General features: G+C 42.9%; 1 protein-coding gene across 1 annotated transcript in view; it reads left to right on the forward strand.

Annotated features, from left to right (window-relative positions):
* The window catches only part of glra2 (glycine receptor, alpha 2), a gene marked incomplete at both ends in the record, with an annotated part of 66,963 nt that overhangs the window by 22,585 nt on the left and 24,293 nt on the right, over nucleotides 1-20,085 (forward strand). The window contains 3 exons of the mRNA XM_084310927.1: nucleotides 3,128-3,195; nucleotides 6,088-6,311; nucleotides 16,917-16,999. Coding sequence (XP_084167053.1) covers nucleotides 3,128-3,195; nucleotides 6,088-6,311; nucleotides 16,917-16,999 — 375 coding nt within the window. The remainder of the gene's footprint in view (nucleotides 1-3,127; nucleotides 3,196-6,087; nucleotides 6,312-16,916; nucleotides 17,000-20,085) is intronic.

Below are 20,085 nucleotides of genomic sequence, written 5' to 3' on the forward strand. Positions count from 1 at the left end.
GTACTGGTAAATACATTTCATTAAGTAAGTAAGTTGTACTTTATTATTTGCTCGGGGGAATTTGTTCTCTGCATTTGACCTATCTTAACATGCATATCGTGCATAATCTTTTGATGGTGTGGGAGGAACCCGGAATACCCTGAGGAAACACACGCGAACACAGGGAGAACATGCAAACTCCACACAGAAAGGCCCCCCCGCCAGGGTTCCAACCACTGCTCCACTGTACCCCACAGTAACCGTACGCTACAGCATGCAGTACATGATCCTGCTTTTTCAGAGCTTGTAAAATCGCCTATTAGTAGCCTTGGTTGAGGAACGGGGTGTTTTTGTAATGTGGCTCCTGAGTTGGCCAAGTCTGAGTACCACTGGCCTAGAGTATCCATCCATTATGCTTAGCCTATAAGTGGTGGAATTAAGGTTTGGTGTGTTTGTCTGTGTGTCGACGGGGGGGGGGGGGGGGGGGGGGGGGGCGCTGGAGTATCCCTGGGCTGGTTGTGGGGCCGGTCTGCGTCAAAAGACACAGGACAATTTTTTCCAACCTAATCTGTCCCTGGCTTCACAGGTGCGTAGACTCACAAAAAGGTGGGTAACCTTAGTTTTTAAGGTGAGTTTCCCCTCCACTACAGTAGCTATATCCCTGGTCTTGTCTTGTTACCTCATGTGAAAAGATGTACACAGCTACGAATGCCCACAAAAAGAAAAAAAAGGCATCTTTTGAATCTTTATCTCCGAATTACATTGTTCCCTATTCCTAGAAAGTGGCATAATTGTATCAGTCACCCATCCTGCGCCTTGGGGGCAGACATAAATAGTACACCTGATGAAATATGATCATCGATATGAAAATAAACCCGCTCCCACTTCTGACCATGTAAAACGTTCTTCCCATTCAACCTCACGATTAAGTGGAGGCTATAAAACTACTCGCACACTCCATTTCGCTCTTATCTTTGATAAGGTGCCAGGTGCCAAGTCCCACCAACCAACCTGTTTCATTCACAAATGCATCATATCACAGAAGCAAAATGTGTTTCTTAATGCCATTTCAGGAGCACTTACATTATTATTATTTTTTTATTATCTTTTTTCCCCCCTCCTTTTTCCGATTTTTCTCCCATCCCACTGTTAGTCGTTATGCCAATTCCCAACCCCATTCCTGGTTGTTGCGCACTGACTCCCCCCCTACTGTTGGTCCGGGAGGCCTGAGACTGTCACATGCTTTCCTCCGACACATGTGCAGCCAGCCGGCAGCCAGCCTGGCAGCGCAGACTCTCACTGGGAGAGTGTAACGTGTGGAAGGTCACACTACCTGCCTCCAGATCCTTCCCTCGCTGTGCAGGTGCCCCGACCGAACTGTAGGAGTCGCTGTTTACAACGACCAGGACCCACCCACCAGCTTTCCCACCCCTAACACTGCCAATTGTGTTAGTATGAGCGACCAGCCAAGCTGGTAGCAACGCAGAGAGCTGGGCTCGAACCCAGCGTCTCCAGCGTTGGTGGCGAGCGCCTTGCCCACTACACCACCTAGCCGCCCTCACTTACATTATTTTAATATTTTATATATAATTTATTTTATTTATATATATATATATATATTTTTATCTGTCAGTCCTCTTTGATAAGAAGAGAATGGGTCACAGCCCCAACGTTCTCGCAGGAGTTATTCAGCACTGGGAAACGATGATATTTAGTCTCCCAGTGGTAATGGGGGAAGCCATCCTCCATCATTATTATTCTAAGAACTAGGCAGATCACTCCACTTAGTGTTTAGATTAGATTAGATTAAATGTTATTGTCATTGCACAGCACAGGTAGAGTACAAACGAAATTAAGTTGGCATCTAACCAGAGTGCAAAGTGACAGTAATGTGCATTGTTGCATACAATGTAACATTGTTGCTTGTTTGATAATGTTGCTTGTCGCTGCTGTCGGGACAAAACCTCATAACTCCATTTTTTGAATTTTTTTTATTATTATATAAATCAACTCCATAGATCATCCTCCATATGTGTGTGTGGGTTTTACAAAGTTTAAACAATGGGAAAGCATTAAACCGATCATCTGTCTAAACCTCTTAACTCTATTCACCCTCAAATCTGTGTTAGTTTTTTTCATCTGCTGAAAAGTTGGGTTTTTGGAGTTATGAGGTTTTGTCCCGACAGCAGCGTTGTGTCACTTGTCTCAAGAACGACAACATAAAGTGTCAAAGAGGTGAAGCAAAGTGCCGTGCTCGTGAGCCACCACTAGGGGCAGAATGGCTAATCATGATGAGTGAGTGGGTGAGTATAGTCTCGCATAGCCAGACCTCTCTCTCAACACTACATGTACGTTAGTGCTGGAGAAAGGTCTGGCAGAACCCATTATCGTTCTGCACTAGTTTGCTTGTATTTCTTAAACCAATCAGAATCGCCAAGGGTGGGTGTAAATTCCGCCAAACTCACAGGGCCCTTGCATAATAGGGGGGGGGGGGGGGGGGGGGGGGGGTAGTCAGCAAACATGCAAGAACTTTCCTTGTAGATAGCAAACGGTCCAGATCCTCTCATTCAACTAGACTTGGCCCCATCTAAGAGGAGCTTCGTATCTAAAAATACAATTTTAAGATGCATCATAAAATGGCAAATATAGGAAATGGACTGCATTTATATGACTCTTTTATCCAACGCGCTTTCCAATGCCTCACATTCACCCATTCACTCACACATTCACACACAGATGGTGGAGGCGACCATGCAAGGTGCCGACCTGCTCATCGGGAGCAGTAAGTGTCTTCTTGCTCAAGGACACTTTGACACGCTGCCAGGAGGAGCGCCGGGAATCAAACTGGGAAAACCTTACAATTACCAGACAACCTCCTGAGAGCCACTGCCGCTCATCATAAGATGAAAATGAAAATGATGATTTATGTATTTATTCATGTTTTTATTTATTTGCATTGTATGCCATGAGGAATACCACACAGACTCATGTATGGAGTATATTCCTTGACTTGTGCTTGTTCACCTCATTCCATTTCACAGGTCCCCGCTGTAAATGTTAACATGCAATATTTTCTGCTTGGTCTCTGCCCTGTCCAATGTGTCCAATGTGTCCAATGTGTCCAATGTGTTTATCTGTCCACCTGCAGGGCCACCCGTTAATGTCACCTGCAACATATTTATCAACAGCTTTGGTTCAATAGCAGAAACTACCATGGTGAGTTGAGCGTTGTGGTTTGGCCCCCACAGTGTCTGTCCCACTGCCTCCCCACAGTGTCTGTCCCACTGCCTCCCCACAGTGTCTGTCCCACTGCCGCCTAGTTCTGGAGATAAGCCCGAATGAATCATCCGTTTTTTTTTTTTATGAATCCATCGACACAATCAAGTTTTATTTTTCTTGTAAAAGAAAATGTACACGCTCAAAAGAGATGCGTTTGGTATAAACACAGGAAGGTTGTTATTATGGGTGTGTGTGGAAAAACAACATGTTATCTCGACTCGTCTCTCTTGAGAGCGTACCTTTTCCACGGCGAGATTTACTTGTTCTTTTGTCTTCTTTTTACCATTCTGGAGTCTATTTTGATTTGATTTTATTTTATTAGGGATCCCCATTAGCTGGTGAGATAGCAACCAGCTAGTCTTCCTGGGGTCCACACACAAAAAAACACAAAAACAATCACCATTGCAAAAAAACTAAATTATTAAAAGTCAGTACACACAATGCATAATGAACCTACTGTAACAATTAATATAGCTAAAATTACATTAGTGTAAAACAAAAACAAAAAACCAATTTACAGTGTTAAAAACTATTTAAAAACTATTTAAGATTCTTTTTAAAAGTGAATCTACTGTAAATGCAGCAGAGGTTCCGAGGCAGGCCATTCCACAGAGTTAATGCTCTAAAAATAAAAGATCTCCCCAGAGCGCTGGTTCTAGGACCTGGCAATTCAAGCTGCCCACTACTGGAACCTCTAGTGTAATGCTCGTGCACAGTATTACTAAAAACAATCTGATTATGTATAAAAACAGGAGTCTTACTGCTCATGACCAACTATTGGCGGGTTCCATGGGGCGTGTGTTGGAGTCATGGGACTTTGTATCTAGTGGTGAGAAGGAAATCTCTCACAATACCCAACTCCCACAGCATCCCCCCCTTGAACATGTGTTAAATTAGTCCCGGTTTAATAATTCATACAATTGAACGGTGGCGAATAATTCACTTTAACTGCAGCCAATACCTGTGGGGGGCGGGAGGCTTTATACGGCTCCAGGCCTGAGAGGCAGAAGAGATTGATCAGTGTCTGAAGATCCCAGACCGCCCCAAGGGGTAAACTGGATTTAACCTGGGATTCTCTTTTGAAGCTCATTCACAGGGTACCATCAATGCATTTGCAATGAAGTAAAGTAATGACATTTTTTTTTATATACAATATATATTTATAAATGTTTGCAATATAAGGATGTTCATTTGCATCCAATTGCGTGAGATTGTCAAGGAATTTGCTTTTGGACACAACATGGATATTTGGAAACCGCCAATTATATACAGTGTAGCAAGGCATTTCAATGGCATTCCCATTATCATGTAATGTTAGTCAACCGAATTGTGTAGAAGCCTGCACGATTTGATACTAACTGCATCTTCTAAATATGTTTTCCTTTTGTCAACCATTCGCTTACAATAAACATCATCTATTTACCATCATGGCAACTATGGCAGCAATAGTGATCCATGAGAAAACCTAATTCCCCAAATAGATCATTTTTGGAATCTATGATGGTGTTGCTTGGTGAGTTAGAAATGTTTAGACATGCATTGAGTCTCATACGCCCTTCATCTTTCACGCTATCGTTTATCATTATGCAAACATTTCATACAGAACTGTTTCTGAAATACATATTCCTCTATGATTTGTTGCTGGATTATTATTGAATACTTGTGTTTTTGCTTTATTTAGTAAATGTGTGAATGAGATGGCATGACTGGAACAGGAAATGAAGGCTTACATTACAAAACTAAATAAATTGGGAGATATTGCATTCTCAAAATGTTTGCTATTTTGTAAGTACACTTTTTAAAATTGTACTTTGTAAGATCTTTGATTATTCAGAATGAGGGCCATGTAGACTGGACCATGTACTGTTTTCCTATTGTTGAGTTTACACGTTTATAATGGTCCTCATTCTATCATAATAGTAGTCATTCTTACGTGCTTATTCCACATAATTGTTGTACACAATTCAGTCTACATGGTCCTCATTCCAAAAGATTGGGATCTTACTGAGTGCACCTTTAAAGTGCACTCATACCACCAGCAATTTATTAGAATGGTTTTCACTTTAATTCCAGCAATCATCATGTTAGAGTGAATGTCACATTTACAGTATTCAAATGGTCGATATCTAATTTTGGAATGAAACTCTTCAAATGTAAACAGTTTATGTTTGACTGCATTATATTTGGTGGACCTAGTATACGTGATGTATTGTATTAGATTAAAGGGGCACTTCACCAACAATTTATAAATAAAACAATGCTGATTTATTTTACACACAGCCTCATAGATCCCCAAAACAGTCTTGCACAAAATAATTTAGTTTGCAAGATATTGATGAGTTGGAATTTGATCATGTGACGTCATACAAGGATGCTGAATCCTTGCGTTAACTACGACTCAATAACATGATATTGATGTAAAAGGAAAATTAGCATAGCCTAAAGATTTCTGGAGGGATAAGGTTAGTTAGTAAGTTGCTGTATACAGTGAATGGTTTACCAATTCAAATCCAAGCAAAGCATTACAACAACATGTCTAAATAACCGTCTAAAAGACCATAACCGTAATCTGGCAAATCATCTTGAGTTCAGATGTACAGTATTAAAGGTGAATGCCTCTTTAACAATACACGCCATTTTAACCCTTTCAGGTGCAAGTCTTAGTTCTAATCTGAGAAATTTAAGATTCTATAGCTTTAAACGGCTGGTACTGTAGCCATTGTGGCAGTTATAGTTAGAATGTTCAGTTTCCAAAATTCACACCTGAAAAGGTTAAATCTAAAAACCCATTTCAAAGACTGTATGTGAAGTTAATCGTCATCCCCACAGGACTACAGGGTGAACATCTTCCTGCGGCAGAAGTGGAGTGATCCTCGTCTGGCATACACTAAATACCCAGAATCCTCTCTGGACCTGGACCCCTCCATGCTCGACTCCATCTGGAAGCCTGACCTCTTCTTCGCCAACGAGAAGGGCGCCAACTTCCACGACGTCACCACAGACAACAAGCTGCTGAGGATCTTCAAGAATGGCAACGTACTTTACAGCATCAGGTCAGATGTGTGGTACATGTCAAGTTGTTATATATCCAGCAGTGTTGGTAGCAGTAGCAGCAGTAGTAGTAGTAGCAGCAGCAGTAGTGGCAATAGTAGTAGTAGTAGTAGCAGTAGCAGCAGTAGTAGTAGTAGTAGCAGCAGCAGTAGTGGCAATAGTAGTAGTAGTAGCAGTATAGTAGTAGTAGTAGTAGTAGTAGTAGTAGTAGTAGTAGTAGTAGTAGTAGTAGTAGTAGTAGTAGTAGTAGTAGTAGTAGTAGCAGTATAGTAGTAGTAGTAGTAGTAGTAGTAGTAGTAGTAGTAGTAGTAGTAGTAGTAGTAGTAGTAGTAGTAGTAGTAGTAGCAGTATAGTAGTAGTAGTAGTAGTAGTAGTAGTAGTAGTAGTAGTAGTAGTAGTAGTAGTAGTAGTAGTAGTAGTAGAGTAGTAGTAGTAGTAGTAGTAGCAGTATAGTAGTAGTAGTAGTAGTAGTAGTAGTAGTAGTAGTAGTAGTAGTAGTAGTAGTAGTAGTAGTAGTAGTAGTAGTATTAGTAGTAGTAGAGTAGTAGTAGTAGTAGTAAGTAAGTAAGTAAGTAAGTAAGTATTTATAAAGCACCTTTCATACATGTCATGTAGCTCAAAGTGCTGTACACAATTATAGGCATATATAACGATAAAAGCAATAAAGTCATAGTGATCAGTTAAGATCAATGTTAAAAAAAATAATAATAATAATAATAATAATAATAATAGTAACGTAAAAATGAAAATAACGTAAAAACAGTCATTTGCTTACCAGTTTGGGAGAACAGGTCCGCACAAACATTTCCGCTCAGTGGCAACCGGAAATGCACTAAACCAATGCACTTGTATGGTAGGTAGCAATGTTTAGGTCTTATAATGCTAGTGTAGTTACGTTTTTATCAGTGGTCATAGTTGGGTCCATAGTGCTTTACCAAGTCCCACGGATCCATCAGTGGCCGTGTATTGTGTGCGTATGTACCCGTTCGCTCATGTGGTCAGTGGCCAGAGTTGGGTCCACAGGACTTATCCAAGTCCCATGGACCCATCAGTGGCCGCGTCTTGTGGTAGAAAGAAAGAAAAAGAAAAACGCATAAAGAAAACAGTCTAAAGTTTGAAAGTTTGGGAGGTCCGCAGAAACACGCCTTCAGCTCAGAAGCTGAGGCGTGTCAAAAACTTTTGAAAAACTGGAGGCGTGTCTCCTATTGTACCCATTCCTTCATCTAAAAAGTTTGAAAGTTTGGGAGGTCCGCAAAAACACGCCTTCAGCTCAGAAGCTGAGGTGTGTCAAAAACGTTTGAAAAACTGGAGGCGTGTCTCCTATTGTACCCATTCCTTCATCTAAAAAGTTTGAAAGTTTGGGAGGTCCGCAAAAACACTCCTTCAGCTCAGAAGCTGAGGCGTGTCAAAAACTTTTGAAAAACTGGAGGCGTGTCTCCTATGTACCCGTTCCTTCATCTAAAAAGTTGGGTCCACAAGGCTTATCCTAGCCTCATGGATCCATCAGGTTTTTCCAAGCCATAACTATTTGTAAGCTAGACTGTATAGGTACGTTTTTAATTTTCCTTTAAAAATGTGTATAGAGCTGGCGTTTCTGATGTGTGTTGGTAGTGTGTTCCATAGTTTTGGGGCATAGTTGGCAAATGCCATACTTCCTATCCTTTTTTGGTTTCTGGGCGTGTCTAGTAAACCTGTAGTGGATGACCGTAGCGTTCTTGAGGGCAGATAACTAACTAGGGAATTTGCTATGTATTTTGGGCCTTGCTCATTAAGAGCTTTATATGTTAGGAAAAGGACCTTAAAATCAATTCTATGAGTTATTGGAAGCCAGTGCAGAGTGGCCAGGACTGGAGTGATATGTTCTCTTCTCCTTGTATGAGTTAGTAATCGAGCTGCAGAGTTTTGGATAAGCTGAAGCTTCCCAATGGTTGCTTTGGGAAGACCAGTGAACAGTGCATTACAATAGTCAAGCCGACTTGATACAAAAGCATGAATAAGTTTCTCTGCATCCTTTTTATTTACGAAAGGTCTTACTTTCGCTATGTTTCTTAGGTGGAAGAATGACGTTTTCATGGCCTTATTTATATGAGACTTAAAGGTCAGGTCTGAGTCCAAGATGACACCTAGGCTTGTAACCTCAGTCTTTACATAGGATGACAGACTCCCCAGGTTTTTACAAAGCACTTCCCTTTTCGCTTTTGGGCCGATCAATAGGATTTCGGTCTTGCTTTCGTTTAATTTTAGGAAGTTATTGTTCATCCACTTGTTTATTGCTAACAGACAATTTGTAATGGACTGTATGGCTGTAGTGTTATTTGGTTCTGCGGAGATATATAGTTGTGTATCATCAGCATAACTATGGAAGCATACATTGTGGTCTCGAATGATGTCCCCGAGGGGCAGCATATATAGTGAGAAGAGTAATGGACCAAGGCAGCTTCCTTGTGCGACTCCAAAATTGCTGTTATGTTCCTCGGATACATTGTCTCCAAGCTTAACATAGAACCTTCTTCCCTTAATGTATGTTATGAGCCAATTTAGTACATGATCGGAAAAGCCAACCAGTCTTTCTAGACGACTGATCAAGATATTATGGTCAATCGTATCGAACGCTGCACTAAGGTCCAATAGGACAAGAATTGAGACTTTGCCAGCATCGGAGTTTAGCCTGAGGTCGCTAACTATTTTGGTAAGGGCAGTTTCAGTGCTGTGATTTGTTCTGAAACCTGATTGTAGTTCATCCATGATGTTATTATCTTTGAGAAAGGAGTTTATTTGTACTGAGACTATCTTTTCTAATATCTTGCTGATAAATGGAAGGTTCGATATTGGCCTATAGCTTTTTAGTTCGTTTACATCTAAGTTTGTTTTCTTTAGTAGTGGTTTTACTACAGCTGTTTTAAATGCATCTGGAAAAGTGCCTGTTTGAAGAGACATATTTATGATTTCAAGGACATGATTTGAGACACTATCAAACACCCGCTTGAGAAATGCTGTTGGTATAGGATCGAGGCAGGAGGTGGCGGAATTACACTCAGAGACAATCTTACAGAGGTCAGGTAATGTAATACATGTGAATTCCCCCATAGTTATCTCAGGTGGGGTTTCACTCATAGCCAGATCCATATCAGCGGTAATGCTTGCTCTAATCAATGATATTTTTTCATTAAAGAAAACTGCGAACTCTTCACATTTTGTGGCTGATTGCTGCGGTATATGGGGGGGTGGTATGTTAATCAGCCGGTCAATGGTGGAAAAAAGTACCCTCGAGTTACCCATATTTTCTGAGATCATTTTGGAAAAATATTCCTTTCTCGCAAGTTGTATTGCCTTATTGTATGCGCCCATGGCGTCTTTGTATAAATTAAAGTGAGCTGTGAGTTTGAGTTTCCTCCATTTTCGCTCGGCTATCCTACATTTTCTCTTGTTATCTTTAACATTGGTTTTATTTAGCCATGGAGAGATTCTATCAGTTTTTACCTTTTTAACCTTTAGAGGGGCAACAGTATCTAACACGGTTGACAAGGTGTTGTGGAAGTTTTGCACTTGCTGATTTAAGGAGGATTTACTGCATTGGTCGTATGATTTCATCATACTAGAGAATTTTGCTTCAGCTCTAGCGTCCAGAAGCCTTCTGTGAACTAGGAATTCGCTTCTGGTCTTATGTAATATTAGGCTTGTACCATAGAACACACAATAATGGTCAGAAATTGGAATTTGTTTTACTGATATATTCTCAATGTTTAGCCCTGTTGTTATTAGTAGGTCCAGAGTGTTGCCATGTTGGTGGGTGGCCTCGTGAACATGTTGCATCAGTCCAAAACTGTCCAGTAGGTTCAGAAACTCACAACCCCTGGGGTCATCCTTTTTGTTGATATGAATATTTAGATCTCCATTAAGAATGATTCTATCATACCTGGTAATGCAGATCGATATGAGTTCTGAAAATTCCTGTATGAAGAGTGGCGAGTACCTTGGTGGTCGATACAATGTCACACATATTACTGGCATTTCTGTTTTCAATACAATAGCAAGGTATTCAAATGATAAAAATGTTCCCAGGTCAATATCATTGCACACAAATTGAGTGGAGATGATTGCTGCTATTCCTCCTCCCCTCCCACTCTGTCTGTTTGATTGATAGAATTTAAAATTGGAAGGGCAGGTCTCAATCAGTGTTGCTACACCAGTGATATTGTCTAACCATGTCTCTACTAAAAACATACAATGTACACCATGTTTTACTATGAGTTCATTTATCAGAAATGATTTTTGTTTCAGCGCTCTAACGTTGAACAGTGCTAGTTTTAGCTGTACGGGTTCTGTAGTGGGGTGTGAGATAGTCTGTGGTTGAACACTGATATTGATAAGGTTAGATTTACATATGGGACGTGATAATGAGTAATTGATTAGTCTTTTGGTGATCAGAATCGGGATGACACTCAACGTGTTTTTTTGTAGTTTAGGCTGCTTCTGTATATAGTCTACAGAGCTAGATATGGTTGGTTGTCAGGCCAGTGATGCTATACTTTGTATGACGTTATGTATTAGCACATTTACCCCTGATATGTTTGGATGGATGCCATCGGGTCTGTAATGGTCTTTCCTGGACCAGAGCAGATCAAAGTTATTTATATAGCAAAGTCCTATAGTAGTACAGTGGGTCTGTAGCCATTTGTGCAACCAGAACAGACGGCTAAATCGCTCAGATCCACGACCTATGGATGGAATGGGGCCAGACACAATGCATATTTTACCCAGGCTTTCAATAGTGAGTATTAGTGATTCAAAGTCAGATTGGAGTTTAACGGATTGTCTAGCCATTACGTCATTTGCTCCGATATGAATAATAACGGTGTGGGCGGACGGATATCTCTCGATGATTTCGGGAGTACACTCCAGTAAGTCAGTAACTTTTAAACCGGAAAAACAATACGTAATGCCGTGTGGTATTTGCAAAAACCTGGTGATGGAATCTCCGATGAGTAGGATCTCTGGCTGTTCCTGGATGCATTCCCCGTCGTAGATGGCCAGGTTTCTATGGTGAAAAGCCGCAGGAGTAGCGTCTGCATTGCTGGCGGAGTTAGACGGTTGGTCGGGCAGCAGCGCCGTGAGGAGGGGCTCATTCACAGCGGCATTTCCATCGATGACACTCGCCGTTTGAATGATCATCCTGGTATGTGCTGCAGAGCACCGCAGACGAGGGCGTTTAAACTTTGGGGAGTCGGACCCATCGCGTGAGTCTGGGGAGCTTGGCGATGCGAGAGCAAACAGGGCAGAGCGCTTTCTGCTCCGGGGCGCAGATATACTTCCATGGTTGAGTTGTGAGCTGGAGAGGGCCGTCGTCCTGGTAGCTTCGCTTGGAGCCTGGCTAGTAGCTAGGCTAGTAGCTATCCTCGGATAGTCTTTGAGCAAAGCTACACTACTAGCAGCAGGAGACGGAAACGAAGGAGAGCCAAGGATGCTGGAATCACTACAAAGAGGATTGAATCGGTTTGATAGTTGAGGTGAATCAACGGGATCATAGAGAGGAAGGGAGAGCTTCCGTCGGCCCCTCACCACTGTCGCCCAGGAGGGACTGCTGGTGCAGCCTGCGTCCGCTTGTTCCATGCTAGCCAGCTTGGACATTAGCTCCGTTTGACGCTTGAGAAGATCCACTACTAGTATCTCGATGTTCTTCAGTTCCGTTCGCATCTCTGCGACATCTGATGTTGGAGCCATTTCCTCGGGGGAGCTCAGCACTGTGAGTACTGTAGCGTGTAGCTGTAGCTATGGCAACAACAAGCGCCGATAGCTTTAGGTCACGTCCAGTAAGAAGTCACATAAAACCAATAAATCCAACAGTATAAACGATAAGAGCAAAAGTCACAGTGATCAGTTAAGATCACTGGTTAAAAGATGGTAAAAAGAAAGAAAACAGTCTAAAGTTTGAAAGTTTGGGAGGTCCGCAAAAACACGTCCGTTCAGTAGTAAGTAACCGGAGTGTAGTGGATCCAACCAACTAACACACAGGAATGCAGGAGGAGGTAGTAGTAGTAGTAGTAGTAGTAGTAGTAGTAGTAGTAGTAGTAGTAGTAGTAGTAGTAGCAGTAGTAGCTGGTACTACTACTACTACTACTACTACTACTGGTACTACTACTACTACTACTACTCTACTACTACTAATACTACTACTACTACTACTACTAGCCTGGATCTAATGCATCCAGTAGCGTCTGTGTGTGTGTGTGTGTGTGTGTGTGTGTGTGTGTGTGTGTGTGTGTGTGTGTGTGTGTGTGTGTGTGTGTGTGTGTGTGTGTGTGTGTGTGTGTGTGTGTGTGTGTGTGTGTGTGTGTGTGTGTCACTCCAGTCAGAATCCTTTATGGTTAATGTTGGGGTGAAGCAGGGCTGTGTCTTGGCTCCGGTGCTCTTTAATCTCCTCCTCGCTGCCGTCACCTGCCTCTTCCACCGAGCCCTGGGACATGAAGACGGTGTCCATGTGCAATACCGCCTTGATGGTAGTCTCTTCAACATCCGCCGGCTCCAGGCACACACAAAGACAAAATCCTGCCAAGTATGTGAGCTACAGTACGCTGATGACTGTGCCATCTTAGCTCACAGTCCAGAGTCTATGCAGCATGCTCTCGACACCATATCCAGCCTGTACCAATCCTTCGGTCTCCAGGTCAACATACAAAAAACCGAAGTTATGTCCCAACTCACTTCCCGAACCTCTACACCTCCCAGTTTTCACATAAACGGTGTTCCACTCAAAACAGTGGATCATTTCACCTACCTCGGCTCCACTCTGTCCTCATGCTGCTCCCTTGACGCGGAGATACACACACGTATCAATAAAGCGGCATCATCCTTTGGACGCCTACGCAGCAGGGTTTTTGAAAACCGAAACCTGAAGATCAGCACCAAGGTTGCCATTTACAACGCAGTATGTCTCTCCACTCTGCTCTATGGAGCAGAATCCTGGACCCCGTACTGCCGGCACATCACCAACCTGGAGGCCTTCCACATACGTTGCCTCCAAAGGATCCTCGGCCTGACCTGGGAAGATCGAGTCCCGCACACAGACATCCTCAACAACACCAACTCAATCTGTATGGCCGCAGCTGTGGCCAAAAAACATCTTTATTGGATAGGGCCTGACCACCCTATACGATACGTATGCCTGACCACCGCCTGCCCCGCCAAGTCCTCTATGGCCTACTGAGAGGAGCAAAGCGGGCTGCTGGAGGCCAAAAGAGACGCTTTAAGGACGACACCAGGGACCTCCTAAAGTGTGCAAACATCACGCAGCTTGAAACTCTGGCACTCGACAGATCAGCCTGGCAAGTCACTTGTGCCACTGCAGTTTCCCAAATACACCAAACGAACCAAGACCGAAGATCTGAGAGGCGCACGCAACGACACCAGCGGGCGGCTGGCATCCCCCAGGTATCTGGCTTCCCTTGCGCCATCTGTGGACGGGTGTGCGGCTCAAGGATCGGACTCAACGCCCACGAGAAGTGGCACCAGCGGCGGCGTCGCTAACCCCCCCCCCCTCTCCCCATCCCTGGAGCAAGCGTCATCATTGAACACGATGGACAGCTAAGAGTGTGTGTGTGTGCGTGTGTGTGTGTGTGTGTGTGTGTGTGTGTGCGTGCGTGTGTGTGTGTGTGTGTGTGTGAGAATCCGCTCAAATGCTGCCACCGAGACTACTGCAGGGGGTCAGCACAGAGACAGTACAATACTTACTCTATCCCAGCATGCTTTGCAGTTGCAAAATGTGTGGTTCTACAGAAGTTGTTTTATAAGATGTCAAATAGTTGTTGTATTTTTTATTTTATTTATTTTATGAGGACCCCAGGAAGAATAGTTTCTACTGTACCTTGGTAGCTGCTAATGGGGATCTGAATAAAGGAATAGACTGTAGCAGATAATCTAGAGTCTAATTCAGTGTGGTTTTACCCTGGGGCCGTGCTCACAGATTGCTCCTTACATCAAAGACTGGCCATCCACGGTATGCAGCTTTGAATGGGATTAATATCAACAGTGATCTCTTCTCCAGAACCACTTTGCTTCTCGTCTCTTGAGCTACAGCTCCCAGATCAAACGCAGCTGAGATAACACTGCAAAAAGAAACAATCCCCATTTCAACAAGTATTGCTCACATGCATATTGAAAGTTAAAAGCTTTATAGCCTAAATAAAACTAGTGAAACAAATCTGGTGAATTCCCAACGTAACTGAACTGAAAGAGATACTATCTTGAAATTAAGCAGGTCATTCCTGTTTCCAGATAATTTTGCTTTGCTTTTGGAACAAAGTTAACTTGCCTCACCTCCTTGGCAGATACATTTAAAAAAAATTATTTTGAGACTCAATATAAGCTTAAAAAACACTATAAAATGGAGAGATTTTTTTTGCAGTGTACAATCGGGATTCTACAAAGGCACGGGTAACTGCAACAAAATGGTGACGCTCGCTGTGGAGAAGCTAATCCCAAGAGTATTGTTTAGAATCTGCATAACAACTGAGTGGGGGAGAAACGCAAAGGCCTACATGAGTCCATTCTCCTAGCTGATGTCTGCATATCAGTGGATCTAATTGAATTTAATGTGATCAGTGAGAGAGATTCATTTAAAAAAACATCCCAAAGCCTTTGGGGGCATCCTGGCGGCGAAGCAGGCTAAAGGCACATGTCATGTGTACACAATCTTTCTCTCTCCTGTCAGTCTCCTGCTTGTCTGGCTGTATTCATACAGCATAGTGACATAGAGTATAGAGTATAACTGTATATTGTATAATAGTGTACGATAGGACTCATTACCTTTTGTATTTTATCTTAGTACTTTTATCCCGTCTATTTTATTTCTATTCTATTTTATTCTATTATTATTTATTTTGTATCCACTTTTTCTCCTCCTATTTTTCTTGTATTCTCCTCCCGTCCCAATTGAGTCGTTATGCCAATAACCCTTCCTCGTTGTTGCGCGCATTTGCCCCCTACTTGCCGGTCTAGGGAGCCCTGAAGACCATCATCACATGCTTCCTCCGATACATAGGAGATAGCCAGCAGCCTCTTTTCACCTGGCAGCGAGGACTCTCATTGGGCGAGTGTAATGCGTGGGAGGGCACACTACCTCACCCAGATCCCTTCCTCGCTGTGCAGGCTACCCTGACCGACCTGTAGGAGTCGCTGTTTACAACGACCAGATTACCACCCCACCGGCTCCCCTCCCGCTGACACTGCCAATTGTGTCAGTGTGACGACCGGCCAAGCCGGAGGCACCGCCGACAGCCGGATTCGATACCAGTGTCTCTGCGGTGGTAGACAGACGCTTAGTCCGCGGCATGGCCACCTTCATTTCACTATATGTCTTGTGTATGTATGTGAGGAATAAACCTCTTGCATCTTGTATCTTGAATCTATTCTCTGGCCATCTGCCTGCCTGATCTTGGAACCACAATAGAAACAAGTCGGGTGACTTTGTTGTGTAATACTGATCATTTTAATGCAATGTGCTTGTGGGTATATATTGTATTTTCATTTGTAAAATAAATACGTTAGTCAGTCAATCAATCAATCTGTTCATTACATACTATTCAATAAATCAATAAGTAATCTTATTAAACATTTAACATGTTCATGTTTAGTAGATGTAGCAGTGGGGCCCCTTTTGCCAAATCAGCTGCAAATCTCAACTACAAGAAATACATTTGATTTCATTTCAATGTAACTCTGGTCGTGCCAGGCAGGCATTTGGCTTTTCTCTCCAACGGCACGGTGATTATATCACATAAGATCAATTCAGAGTCCATTTGGTGGAGCGGCAAGTTTCCGAGGGACAGAGCGGAGCCCAGGTGCAGAGGGAGACGGGGGTCCGGCTGCAGGGAGATGAGAGGCGGTGAGCCACCATCCCTCCGTTCATGAGAGTGATGCAGGGAGCGGGCCGCAGACGGCAGTGCATCTCAGGGCCAATAAGGGCCAATAATGAAAGTGTGATGGGGACACGATGGACAGAATCCCACACGCTGTGTGTCAGAGGACTATCTCAGAGGAGGAGGGTGAAGAGAGAGAGAGAGAGAGAGAGAGAGAGAGAGAGAGAGAGAGAGAGAGAGAGAGAGAGAGAAGAGCATTCAGTCTAGGAGAGGAGAGGACAGCTGAGAGGTCCATGTTAAACACAGATCGTGGAACTACTGCAGGTGTGCTAATGTGGTGTTGGAGGTTGCTTTGGTCATGTAAGGGTTTTGACGTCAGCATTACAGCATTCGGTGTGAATGATTTTTGCGATTTGCTTAGGTGTAGGAGCTGAATGGTGCCGCCTCGGTTAAGGGTTCCATTCTCTGTGTAGAGCCAACACCTCCATGGTCAGGAGGTCTGTTATGTGTTTAGATCAACGGGTAGAGCATGGCACTAACCCCACAAGGGTCGAGGTTAAGTTTCCCCGGAGGGCCGCCCACATTGTACCGCATGTTCTCACAGTTCCTTGGAAAAAAGCATCCACCAATGGCATAAAACAAATATTATTATTATTATTATTATATTGATATGTACCGTGTACAAATACTGTGTATGAACATCCCCTGGCACAGTGTGTTGACAGTATCCTCTTTATCCATCTTATACTCTAGGCTGACTCTGATTCTGTCCTGTCCAATGGATCTCAAGAACTTTCCGATGGACTCCCAAACCTGCACGATGCAGCTGGAGAGTTGTGAGTATCGTTGCCCCGCTCTCCTGCCCCACAGGCCCTGTTTCAATTCGATTGGATTAGATACAAGTACAGTACAATGAAGGTTGGCATTAGTGCAAGATAACAGTAAAGTGCATTAACAATATACAGTGTAACAAGTGAAGCTACTGAACTAATCTGATGTATGTACATTGTACAGTATTATTGTGTACAGTGATACAACTAGTATAAATACACTATAGTAGTAAGCCATACTGGCCAGTGGTATAACTAATAAGAGTAGATATGGGATATATACAGATATATAGTATATACAGTGTGTACAGTGCACAGAGTGGGTATGTATACTGGTATGTATATGGACAGGAATATATGCAGATATAGATAAATATATGTATATACAGTATTATTGTACATGGATATCATACAGTGTTATATGGGTAGACAATAGGTTGAGGTATGTAGTAATTTAACCCTCCTGTTATCCTCAAATTGACTTTACACCATTTATCCTTGGGTCATTTTGACCCCAGCAGTTTAAACCTCCAGAAAATGATCATAATCAAAACTGTTACCCAAATGTATGTTTCAGGTGCTTTATGTTTCTTTGTTGACTACCTAAATAACCATTTCAATAAAACATTACCCCTCCCCCCCCACCCCATTATACATCCAGAATATATATTATTATGTATATATTATTATTATATTATGTGACTATCGAAAAAAAATATATAAATCACCATAAAATCTTACTGATTGACATAACATTTTAAAGAGAGATCTTTGCTGCGAGTTTGTCATGCTCTCGTCGGCCCGGTCTCATTTCTCTGTCATCAAAGCGTATGACACAAGATATAATATCGCTGCTGTCGGGACAAAACCTCATAACTCAATTTTTTTATTTATTTTTTTATTATATAAATCAACTCCGTAGATCATCCTACATATGTGTGTGTGGGTTTTACAAAGTTTAAACAATGGGAAAGCATTAAACCGATCATCTGTCTAAACCTCCTAACTCTATTCACCCTCAAATCTGTGTTCGTTTTTTTCATCTGCTGAAAAGTTGGGTTTTTGGAGTTATGAGGTTTTGTCCCGACAGCAGCGATATGGAATGTCTTGGAAATATTGCCCTTCCAGTGTCAGCATTCCAAAGGCTTGCTGTTGCTCCTCCTTTTAATTTGTACTATCCTGCTAAAATGAGAAACCCAATGTAGGCTTGCAAGTGGGTCCCATCATACACGCGCCTCCCCTCTAAATTCGTCAAGTATATCCTTCTCAACTAATGGTGTTATGAAGAGCTCAATTGCTGACTTTATGTCTTGGACATTGTTGACAGCATATCTGGTGGGGCCTGGAACCATTTTTATGATATTAGCAGCATTAAGCCTACCCTGTTATTCAAGTGGGGAGTGGGACCATGATAACTTCAGAACCGATAACCGTTTTGGGAAAGTAACGTGTCTGCTTGTGGTTGAGAGACAACAGGAGCATCTGCACTAAGGGTCTCATTCTCATCAGAGGAGGATGTCTCATAATCAGGGTCTCAGACACATTCTCTTCTATGTCACTTTCACCATCAAAGAACTGTGACAAAACTTCACTGGCAGAAAACCTTTTCTTCAAGGTAATTTTCTATTTAGAGACAACATGAAGAGAAACCACACAGACCACCAAGATAAATGGATTAGAAGGCTGCTATACAAGCATTTATGTTTGCTGCTCCCCTATGTTGCGTAAACTACCAATGTCCTTGCAGGAATCCTATGTCCCCATGTTGCTGGATATGTCAGAGTTCTCGCTATGTGGATATGATGCCCATATGGCCTCGCCCCCATGTTGCAGGAAATATCAGAGTTCTCGCAAAGTGGGTTCTATGTCGTAGAGCTTCCGCTCAGCGTCATATTGCACATATCTCACTCCAGTGCATGTGCACTGAATAAAAACTTCACAATGTACCTTTACATACCAACATCCGTCTGGCCACACCCCCATCTGCTACCTATATAAGCAGGGGTGTGGCCACACACTCATCTCCTTCTCAAATTTCACCACAAGAGAGTGCCTGTATACCAATCACTTGACGTGGGAAAGAAAGTATTTAGCTGAAGAAAGGAAAACAGAAGAACAAGGAAGGTAGGAGTCCTGCCGGACTTAACACTTCTTCTTTCCTTCCCTTCTAAATGTTTTGTAATAACGATGTTTTCCAAAACGTGTGTTGCTGCAATACATTGAGGATACGACGCGTGTTGTGTGTGAATTGTCTTGTCACTGGTATAGCTTCTCTCTACCTAGAAAATCGGCGTTGTTTTTTACGTGTGTAAAAATGAACTGGTTAGTTGTGATGAGAACATGTGTGTTCATGTAACGTTAGTAACGTGGTTGAACTCACAACTAAGTGGGTTAATTAACCTGTGAAGCTATGCTTAGTGACATGTGATTGAGGAATAAATTCTTCTCTCAGCCTGTGATGACAATGAACAGCGTGTTCACATATTAACAGGGGTACCTGTTCAACCTGGTCGTATCAAGGGTAAGGTAGGGAGGGGTGACCCCCCCCGGTTTTTCCCTGGGGCTTCCCCCCCCTCCTCTCCTTTTTCTGGACCCACGCCTTGAAAGATTGGGTGTGTGCACCGCGGAAATTCCCCCGCCATAGAGTACGTCACTGGGCGTGTTTCTATTGGTAAGACTTCCGTGAGTTGTTCAGGTTCCATGTTATGGTTCTGTTTCAGGGAGTTTTCAGAGCCTCCTCCTCACAGAGCTCTTCTTCAGGGAGAAGAGCCTTCTGTGAGTTCGGACCCTCCCTCCCAGTGAGGGAGCCTCCTCAGAGTTTCAGAGCCTCCTCCTCAGATTGTCAAGGTGAGTAGAACTTCGAAAAGGAGTTCTGCTCTGTTGTATGTGTATTCGATTCAATTCAATTCGATTATTGAGCTTGGTGGGTGATGCAACGCAGTAGAGACGTGGTTCTTCTGCGCTGCTCCCTACTGGTAGTGTGTGTATTGGGTCAGAGCCTCCTCCTCTAGTGTTCGGAGTCTTCTCCTCGGGGAGTTCAGAGCTCCTCCTCGGAGAGTCCTAACCCAATTGTTACATAGCTCAATGCTGGA

This window comes from Notolepis coatsorum (genome assembly GCF_963971535.1).
Source record: "Notolepis coatsorum genome assembly, chromosome: 3".
Taxonomy (NCBI): Eukaryota; Metazoa; Chordata; class Actinopteri; order Aulopiformes; family Paralepididae; genus Notolepis; species Notolepis coatsorum.